The sequence below is a fragment of the Indicator indicator genome, chromosome 20 (genome assembly GCF_027791375.1).
Source record: "Indicator indicator isolate 239-I01 chromosome 20, UM_Iind_1.1, whole genome shotgun sequence".
NCBI classification, from domain to species: domain Eukaryota; kingdom Metazoa; phylum Chordata; class Aves; order Piciformes; family Indicatoridae; genus Indicator; species Indicator indicator.
In genome coordinates this window covers 14823389-14833603 of record NC_072029.1, presented here as the reverse complement: position 1 = coordinate 14833603, position 10215 = coordinate 14823389, and the positions used below count along the sequence as shown (strand labels likewise).

The 10215-nt window shown below is 51.4% G+C and overlaps 1 protein-coding gene across 1 annotated transcript; it reads right to left on the bottom strand.

Annotated features, from left to right (window-relative positions):
• Positions 1–222: 222 nt before the first annotated feature.
• SHH (sonic hedgehog signaling molecule) lies at positions 223–9848 on the bottom strand. Its single transcript, XM_054390165.1, has 3 exons — positions 9540–9848; positions 4514–4775; positions 223–929 (listed from the first exon to the last, which is right to left on the bottom strand). Exons 1-3 carry the CDS (start codon positions 9846–9848, stop codon positions 223–225), a joined length of 1278 nt encoding a protein of 425 aa, XP_054246140.1.
• Positions 9849–10215: the final 367 nt, after the last annotated feature.

The window sequence follows — 10215 nt, the reverse complement described above, 5'->3', positions numbered from 1 at the left end:
CCTACTTAATTATTATTATTTTATTATTATTATTTTAAAGTCTTAATCCGTGCTCTCTTTTAAAAATATGTAATTTTTTTCCTTTTTTTCTTTTGAGTTTTTCTTTGTTTGTTTTTTTGTTTGTTTGTTTTTCTCCTTTCTTTAAATCCTTTCTCTCCCTCTTTCTGTGTCTCTGTCTCTCCCTCAAAGGCTGGCAGGTGGCCAGGGAGGTGTGGGATGCTTTCAGCTGGATGGCCCCACCATGCCCAGGGGGTGCAAAGAGTCACTATCCAGCACCCAGCTGCCGATGCGGTAGAGGAGGCGAGAGTACCAGTGGATGCCGTGGGTGGTGGGGGCACCCATCAGGGCCCCCCCGCTGGAGGGGCAGAGGGTGGCCAGCAACGCCTGGAGCAGGCGGAAGGGAGCGAACGCCCAGTGTGCCCAGCTGTGCTCCTCGATGACAGCGTAGCAGGAGGCCAGCACCCGGTTGATGAGGATGGTGCCCTGGGCGGTGAGTGGGGCGTAGGCCCCCGAAGCCTCCTCCCGCAGCGAGACGCTGTGCACAGCCGCTGGCAGGAGCTGCTGCCCGCCCTCGCCCAACACGTAGACCCTTTGGCCTGGCCGTACGCGGCTGGCAAAGAGCGCCTGGCTGCTGGGGGTCCCTGGCTGTGACTGGTTGTGCTGGGGAGCCACGAAGAGGAGGTGGGCAGCTGTCAGCAGCAGCTGGGCCCTAGGTTGCTGTGTCTCGATGACGTAGAAGAGCTTGTGGGAGCCATCCTCCCGGTCAAGGAAGGCGAGGAAGTCACTGTAGAGCAGCTTGCCCTCTGTGTCAGCCACCAGCACCCGGTCCCCAGGGCTCAGGTCCTTCACCAGCTTCGTGCCGCCTTGCTCCAGGTGCACTACGGCCGTGCCTGGGAAGCAGCCCCCTGATTTTGCTGCCACTGAGTTTTCTGTGCAAGGAGAGAGGCACAACAGGGTTAGAGAAGGCACCTTCTGGGCCAGGACATTGGGGCATGAGGGGACACATCCCTTTCCCAGCCACCCTGATCCACCTAAGCGGCACAGGTGCAGGATGCAGTCTCTGTCCCCTCTGAAATCGCTCAATCCTTATCTACAAATGTGCCCTATTTGCACTCAGGGAGTCAAGTGAGAGTCCATCCACTTCCTGTCAGATTTGAGCTGGTGCATCTCCCTCTGGGTTAAGAGTTACCAAGGTGGTTTGTCTCATTAAGGAGATGAGCGAAAATATTTGCATTGAGAAAGCTGTTCCAGAACAAATCTCTTCTGGAAGAGCTTCCCACTTGGCTACTGTTTGGCCTGCACTGACACATGATGCCAGATATCTCTCAGGCTTTCAAAGCCAAGCAGTTTTGCTGACATAAGGTTTCCCCTCTAGGCAAGCGTCCATGATTGCAGTACTCGTGGTCTCCACACAGTTCTTACTCAATGAGCCCGTCTATGGCAGCAAACAGAAGAGAGCAGGAAGAGGCTTTGACCCGAGAAGCACAAGAATTTGTGCATCATTCCACCAGAAAGCATCAGCCCAGATTTCCCAAGATGTTCCCCATCACCCTGTACATGACCCCTTGCTGCCCTCAGCACTCACTCCCCTCCCACTGGGGCATGTCACCCCTGCAGCAGCCATGTTTGTCATCCCCAGCACTCTGGTTCACCGTTCTTCCCCCCTGTAAAATCATCTTCTTCACCTCTGCCACACCACTGGTAGGAGGATGCTATTCTCTGAGCCAGGGCTGCATGGTCCTTGGGCAACCCTATGCCTACGCCAGGCCCAAGCACATCTCTCTTTCACCTCCTCCAGCTTATGAAGTTACTCAGAGTTACTAAATGTTGTCTCTAGTCACTGCTGCATTCCAGTGCTACCAAGAGGAATAATCACAGATTTAAAGAAATCACAAACAATGATGGGACTGTAAGTTGTTCTTGCAAAACCCCTTTCTGGAAGCTCAGCCATGAGTAGGTCAGTGGGAGAGGATCTCTGCCTAGTTCCAGCCTGGTCTCTAACTCAACCAAGGAACTCTGCAGCATTCCTAAAAGCTCTGATTTTCTGTGTATTAGGGAGTAGCCCACAGTATGTCACAGTAGCAAGTGTCTTTGCTGCAGCTGTTGACATTCCTCATTCTTCCCTTGCCTTCCCCTGGTTTGCCCCAGTTACTCTCCATGCCAATTTAGAGTCTTGGTGATTTATCTCCTGAAGGTAGTCAGATTTTACATTTTGCCTCTGTGGCTGATACTGAAGCTCTTACAATTTAAATAAATCCTTGGAGTGTCTTCTAATGACTTTCTCAGGAAGGACAGGAAGAGTGAAAATTAGACCATTATTGATTTGCTAACAACTTTATCACTTCTTCAGAAATGAAGCAGCGAGATCTCCAAGGCCTCTTCAGGGAGGACATGGCAACAAACAAGCTATGTGCTTTATGTGGAGCCCTCCACTAGCAAACTACACCTTCCTACAAGCAGGCAGTAAAGGTCTGGCTAGAGCTTTGTTTGCATATTCAGGGACTTGATGAATAGATCTAGTAGTGTAGCAGCTCTACAAACATGCCAGTGAATTGGCAGAGGTGTGAAAATCTGCTTCTTTGAGCAGTGCTTGTTTGGGTTCTCTAATTAAAATCCAATAAGGGATCAGCATTGTCATTCTGATTCATGTAATAAATGCAGACACTCTTGGAAGAGAGGACACTTCCATTTTTTTCCCAGCTTCTTCCCCCCCTTTTCTCCCCCTCCCTATTTGTTCAGGTGCAGAAACCCTATGTGCCAATTCACACACATACTCTCCAAAAAACCCAGGACCTTCCAAGCACTATTTGCACAGCAGAGCCACTTTTCCAAGGCACTCAAGATCTGTATTTGAATTTTAAATGTAGAAGCTTGCTCTAAATACTTGGTGTAGAGCATTATCAATGTCCCTTTTACCACCCCTGCCTCTCCCTCCTCTGTCCTGGTGACAATAATTCAGGCTTTGGGGGAACTCTTCTTTGCATTCCAGTCTCTGGGATCATACTTTTTGCAAACAGAGATCTAGATAAAGAATCTTCCTGCCTGGCATTATGGGGTTTAATCTTCTCATAAGATGCTCTGTCATGAAATGAGGTTTGGACAGTTTGAAATCAGGCTGAGCGGGTGGAATTCAAGCCTGCTCCCTTGCAGCCTGCGTGGTACAGTCACACGACCCTGCCTGACACCCTCTAAATATTGCCCCCAAGTCCGTGTGTGCCGAATCTCAATGAGCAGCTTGGGTCTATTCCTCTGCTATGAAATGCCCATGGGGATGGATTAGGGGGTGTGCTTCAGCTAAGGTCATTGCATACCAGAGACACCTCACGCTATAAAGCACATCTTCACCATTGAAAGGGACCTTTCTTATCACTGCACAACTAACAGCTTTGGAGGGCCTCCTTTTGCCTAGAAGGGACTGGGGAGCTGAACAAAAGCAGTAGCAGGCTCTCAGGACAAAGCCCACATGGGCTGGGAGAGGTTCTACCTCGGCTCAACCCCTGGGGAGCTTTGGGCTGGAGTGGGGGGGGATGAATCCCTCTAGCAGGCAGGCATGGTGAAGCCAGGTCGGTTTCCCTGACGTGGGGCTGCTGATTTTGAAGCAAACGGCTATATTTAAAGAAAGCCCATTATTTTCTTTTGCAATTAAGTGTTTCTTGACACTTACAGAGGACTGTTGGGCTAGAGGATGCTATTAAAAAGCGCTTTAGCTGCCGTGCATCTGGGTGGAGGGAGGTGGCAGGACGGGCTGGCACTTGCCAACTGTTTTGATCCCCCCCCGAAAAGTGTCAAATATTAAGAAAATAAACTCGGAGAGTCGAAGATTTCTTGCGAGCTGTTCCCGGGTTGGGACAGCGTGTGGCGTTGTAAGCACAGGGGAAGGAAAAAATTACATGTATGTGTATGCCTAGCTGGGAATTTCCTAGCGGCTACCGCTGAAGGAGGCAGGGGACTACGTTTCTTATTTATTTTCCTGGCCGTCTCCCACTCGGAGATTAGCGATCGCGAGTAGGGCGTGCAGCCAGGGGAGACGGCCACTAGTGTTTGTGTTGAACATGCTCTTTGGATGGAGAAGGCAGCAAATCCCACGGGGGGAGGAGAAGGGTGTGTGGCTGCTGCGCAAATCACCCAAACAAAAACGCTGTCAAAAAGTGATGCAGCTGGCTGGCCTTTTTTATTACTACTACTGCTACTACTACTATCATCATTATTATTATTGCTATTATTATTATTATTGTTATTGTTATTGTTATTTCCCTTTCTTTTCCCCCTTGCCTTCCTTTCCCTCACCCTTGCGCCGGCAGGCTCACTAAGAGGCGGAGATGGGGTAGGCTGCTCTCTACATCCACGAGGAGCCCTGACGCAGAGAATAGGGCCGATGGACAGCCTGCGAGGATGGGGAGGAGGGAGCCCGGGAGGCACCGGGCAGAGTGGGGAAGGCTCTGGGCTGCTGAGCTGTGACCCAGGGGTATCCTTCCCAACCCTGACGTGTGCCTGGGCAGGATGGCCGCCTCACCTGCTTTGACGGAGCAATGAATGTGCGCCTTGGACTCGTAGTAGACCCAGTCGAAGCCCGCCTCCACGGCGAGGCGGGCCAGCATGCCGTACTTGCTGCGGTCTCTGTCCGAAGTGGTGATGTCCACGGCGCGGCCCTCGTAGTGCAGAGACTCCTCGGAGTGGTGGCCGTCCTCGTCCCAGCCCTCTGTCACCCGCAGTTTCACCCCGGGCCACTGATTCATCACCGAGATCGCCAGAGCGTTCAGCTTATCCTTGCAGCGCTGCGGAGATAAGGGCACATAGGGAAGAGTGCATTGTGGGGGGATGCTGCAGCCAGGGACAGACCCCCCCTTCAACACCCTGCCCTCCCCTCCCCAGCTAAATCGGCAGCAGGATCCCCCCCCAAAAAAAGCCCAAACCAAACCATCAAAACCCCAAACAAGGCCACAAAACAACCAGCAACCCCAAAAACAACAAACAGGGCTGAGCATCCTGTCACATTGCTGCCAGGGAGGAATGGGGAGGCAGGTGAGGAGGAAGGGAGCGAATCCTGGGGACATGGGAGGAAGAGGGGATAAACACCACGAAGACCTACGGGGACGCCGCCTCCTCCCTCGGCACCTGCGGCAGGGACAGGGGGAACCCCGGCCCCATCCGCGGCTCTGAGGCGTGAGTGTGTCGCTTCAAAACCACCTGCACGGAGCAAATTCCTGCAGCTAAGTGCCCTGTCCCCTTCCCGAGAGCAAAGTTTCTGCCGAGAACAAACACTCGCCGTGTAGCTCGGAGTTACAGATTCCCCTTCGGAATGTCTCTCTGGGTCTTTTCAGCTTAATTCTGTGTTGAAAAGGGTCTCAATACATGTTAACAGCCTTTATGTGCTGGAGGGAGGAGTGGGTTGTTTTTTCTCTCCCTTCGCCCATCACTCATTAGAACCCTCAAAGCAGCATGGGCTGGGAGCATTCACACCGCTTCAAACATACATCGGCACTCGCCTACAAAGCCCAGCGAATCCAGACAATAATATAGCTCTTAGTGGGAAGATGAAAAGCAAGGGAGGGCCGAGGAGGGAAGTTAAGCGAAGCAGAGATACTATGCAAGGGGAGAACTTCTGTGTGAAATAAAACATTTCCAAATCCTCAGAGAAGCCAGCACAGGGTTTTCCATCACCCTCCAGAGCCACAGGCCTTCCTTGGAGCTGAACTGGGTCCCGCAGCCCCAGCAGCCTATGAGAATCAAGCAGGATAAAGGGGACGGAAGCGGGGATGCAGGGGTGAAACTGGGGGGATCTCTAAATGAAACCCTGAAAAGTTTGACGAGAGAATTTCCTATGTTAGCCAAGGGGGGAACAGACATGCCAGCAATAGGGGAAAAGGAATTGGCAGCCCCCAGAAATTGGAAATCAGCACAAAAAGCACTGAAAAGCTTGCCATTAGAAGCACATTGTCAACTTTTTCTCCCTTTTTTCAGAGGAAAATAACTCATGGATATACACAATGTGGCTTGCCTGATGCAAATATCTATGTGGATTAAAGCTGCAGCAGGATGCAGCTGGCCTGACTGGGATGCTTGGCCTTCTGCAGGACCATTCTCAGCACACTCCCAGCACTGCCAGTAACAGACCACAAAGTCTGCTTTCACAGCTCCCAGAAAGGCACAGCCTTTCCACTACCCCAACAATGCTACTTCCATGGACATAACAAGGTTGCTCAACAAGAAAGTTTCCATGTGTCTATCAACAGCCGTAAGAAGCAATTCCAGTAGTGCACAGGTCCCTGAGAGATATAAAATGCAACTGTGAGCTCACTTTGGACTCTATGGCCTACTGACTGCTTCATGGAAAGAGTCGGGTGTTTGGGTTTCAGCACCATTCCTAACAGCAAAGCCCAGCAGCATGAGGAAGTTAAGTTTGATTCTTCTTTCTGCTTTCCCCTCTCTGCCTCGCACACCTGAGGGGATGGATATGCACCTCCACTGATTTAAAGGGGGAAAGGGTGAAGGATCAGACATTGAAGCTACTGATAAACTAACAGCCCCGTGAGACACAATGATGGCAGGGGTGCGGAGAGGTTGGCAGAGGTGTGGGTAGGGATGTGGGCAGCGGTGAAGGCAGTGACATGGTATTCCTGCCGATCTGGCCCTGTCAGGACCAGCTCCCAGCTTCAGGCGAAATAAAGAAACGACCTCCTAAAGGACTTTCCTCCCTTTTATACTGCCTGAGCTGGATTGTCAGAGTCAAAAGCCGTGAAGCACAGACTATTTATTAATTCATTGGGTCGTGTGCCACAAATCAAGCCCAATTCTGTTCAGCCACCGTGAAGCTCAGCAGGGCTGCCTCCACTAACGCTTTGTGTGGAGGCAAAGTTGTTCAACAAGCCCTCTCCTGCCAGCTCCTAATCTCTTCACAAATGAATTGCTTGAAGGAAACACTTAACAGGTACCTGTCAGTGTAAACAACCTGGTGGGCTTCCTAAATGCCAAGTTGATCTCTAAATTCCTCACATCACGCACCGGTTGTGTGCCTGCATTACACGAGATTGCTATTTTATTTCATACAAATTCCAACTTTATCATACTGACCTGGCCTCCTTATCTCTCCCCTGAATCCAGCCAATGGCTGAGGTGGGGGGGGAGGGAGGGGAGGAAGGGAGAGCCTTCAGCAAACTACTGTTGTCACCTGCAAAGTTGAGAACCTGACTTACCCACCTCTGTTTGCGTTTCCCCCCCTCCCCTTTCTGGAGTTAATATTAACTAGTGGCTAATGCATTCGGCAACTATTCTGCAAAGTTTAACAGTTCTATTCAGGGAAGATCTCTCCATGGTTGAAGGGCTCGCCAAGCAAGGGTTTAAAGGCTGGGATTTAACAAGAGGAAAGAGTAAAAAGCAAGGCAGCGAGGCCGGCAGCAGCACGGCACCTCGGGGCGCTGCAGACCCGGCCGTGCCGCGGAGAAAGTGCGCAAAGGCAGCCTCTCCTCCCCCTCCTCTGCCCCTGCCTCGCCGAGGGGTGTAGGAGCGCGGCTCTGTCTCCAGCGCTGCTCCACTCTTTGCCGCTGGGTACCCGGAGCTGTGGCCTTTCTGTCCCCCTGCCCTCATCCCATCTCCCCTCTTTGTGTCTAAAGCACAGGAATAAGCAATGAAGGGGAGTGTAGTGTGTGTGTGTGTGAAAAAAAAAAAAAAGGAAAAAAAAAAAGTATTTGTTTTCGTTTCGTTCGTCTGAGGGAAGTTGACAGAAGGTCAGGAGTTCACATGCTGCCAGCTAATGCAGGGAGAGCGGTCAGCCGGTTAGCTGGTGCGGCGTGCCCCGGGAGAGCAGCGGGGCCGGGGTGAGCTCCCCTGCTGTCCCCGGCCCGCATCCCCCAGCCCGCAGCCCACCTCTCCCCACACAGGCTGCCGGCTTCCCCCCACGCCCCGCTCCGCCGCGCACACGCACCGGCGCAGCCGCGCAGAGATGGATGCGTCGTGCCCCGGCGGGAGCCCGTCTCCCGCGGAGCCGCTGCCGCCGCTGCCGCCGGGCTGCGGAGGAAAGGGTGAAACCCGAGCCGCCGCGATCGATACGCGAGGGGAGTAAGTGGAGCTGAAAATGCGAGAGATGCGGCTGCCTCGCCGCACGCACCGGAGGCAGCTAGGGTGGAGGACCGCGGGTGCGCAGAAGGGCGCGGACCGCGCTGCATCCGAACCGAAGGGACCGGCACCGGCTCCGGCTCCGCTCCGCACCCCTGTGCGGGGCAGCGGTAGGCGGCGGGCGGGCAGAGGCGCGCCGCCGCACTCCGAGGTACGGTGCGATTTAAGGTGGTCGGGAGGAGATGGTACCGGCCGCCGGCCCCTCACCCCGAGAGACCCGGCAAACGTGCGGAAAATCAGGCCGAAGAACGGGGAGAGTTTGGGAAATTCCACCCCCAGCCCCCCTTCCCCGCGTCCACTCCCCGCCTAGTCCTTCCAGGCGAGTCCTGTTCTAGCACTGAAGGTGGGGCTTAAATGTATTAATATTAAAAAAGCGCTGTTGACCTATATTTGGAGGAAACCCATTTCCAGTGACTAGATTGCATGTAGTTTCAGAAACTCCGGGATTGACAAGAGCAATTGACTTCACCGAGCTCTCTGCTGAGCATGAATAATAATTATGAGGTGACTCTCGGAGAGGTTCACTCTCCTTCTCCCTCTCTTTTTTTCTTTTCTTTTTATTCCCCCACCACCACCCCCGAAAATGGTTCCGCAATCTGATTCCACCCGAGATCTAATATTTACCCAGTTGTAAACCTTGTGCCATCAGATTTTTTAAAACAGAAGGTGATGCAATGCCGATAAGTTGCAAGTCCCTCCCCTATGGAAGTACCAGAGCATTGGTGGCGAGCATCCTTAAAGAAATATCAATATATTTACGCTCTGATGGGCACAATTGCAAATGATGGTATTGCAATACGAGCTATATAATACGGAATCAGGAGACGAATGGTCGATCCGGCTTCAGCTGCCTTTTGTGAGTGCACGACTGCATGCCTACTAAATTTAGAATATGCTCGCGAGGGAAATAATAAATAATAATAATAATAATAATAATAATAATAATAATGAAGGCTCAAATGAAATGAAGCAGAAAAAAATTAATTAAATAAAATATATATTAAAAAAATCAAGTCAGCAGGCGTAGCAAGCGAGGACTGCGTTTGTAATAATGAGTGAGTGGCCTGGCGGTCACTATACACTTGGGGTCCTCTGAGCTGTATGCAATTCGTTTGATCAAAGTGCATCCTTGGGGACAAACGCAAACAGCAATCTCTAGCCAAGTTACAGGGAACGCCATGGCACGGTAATAACTGTAAGTATCACACAGATTCCCCCGCCAAATATCTAGATAGCTCCAGTGCCTGCTAACTTGTCGGAATAGATGGCATTTACATTCAATGAGGGAAACTAGCAGAGTTTGGAGGCGCGGGGGGAGGAGGGGGAGAGGGAAAGGGGGGACTTTCAAAAATACTAAGACAGATGCGTCCTTTAGGATTGCTCAGAGAGGTTAACAAACACAAAAACAGGTATCTCTGTGGCTCTACCTGAGTCATCAGTCTGTCAGCTCCCGTGTTCTCTTCATCCTTAAAAATAATGTCAGGGTTGTAATTTGGGGTTAGTTCTTTAAATCTCTCGGAGTTTCTTGTGATCTTCCCTTCATATCTTCCACTGGCCCCTAGGGTCTTCTCTGCCACATTGGGAATAAACTGCTTATAGGCTAAAGGGGTCAGCTTTTTGGGGTGTCTCCTTTTTCCAATGCCCCTGCCTGGTCCACAAGTCAGCCCAGAGGAGACTAAAAGAGCGCAGATGAAGCCCACCAAGAGAATTCTTGTCAACAGCAGCATTTCGTCCATTGAATCCAATTACTTCAAAGCTCTCTGTGCCTATCCCTGGCTGTCTCTCTAGAGCTCTCTCTCCTCCTATGTCCTTGTCTGCTTTCTGAATCGTATACTATCCACCGATCCCTAGCAAGACAGGTGCTGGAATGGCAGGCTTTAGGTCGCTGATAACGGAACACATCGGAGTTTGGTCGGGAGACAGCAAGCGAGAGACAAAAAAAGGGTCTGATTTTAATGGTAGCAAAGCAAGACGCTTGTGAGAGGAGTCTGCCTTTAGTTCTATATTATAGCTGCCAGGGCCGAGAGCTGATTGGCCAAGGCGAGACAAGCTTGTCTTCTGATGTTTTAACCCTCAAAAAGGCAACAAATTCTTGAAAGATTT

Excerpts from the sequence above, each read along its gene's own strand:
- SHH (XM_054390165.1), bottom strand. The coding sequence starts at position 9,848 with ATGGACGAAATGCTGCTGTTGACAAGAATTCTCTTGGTGGGCTTCATC. Across the intron at positions 4,776-9,539 it reads CTGACAGACTGATGACTCAG|CGCTGCAAGGATAAGCTGAA; the intron begins GTAGAGCCACAG and ends TTATCTCCGCAG. Across the intron at positions 930-4,513 it reads TCATTGCTCCGTCAAAGCAG|AAAACTCAGTGGCAGCAAAA; the intron begins GTGAGGCGGCCA and ends CTCCTTGCACAG.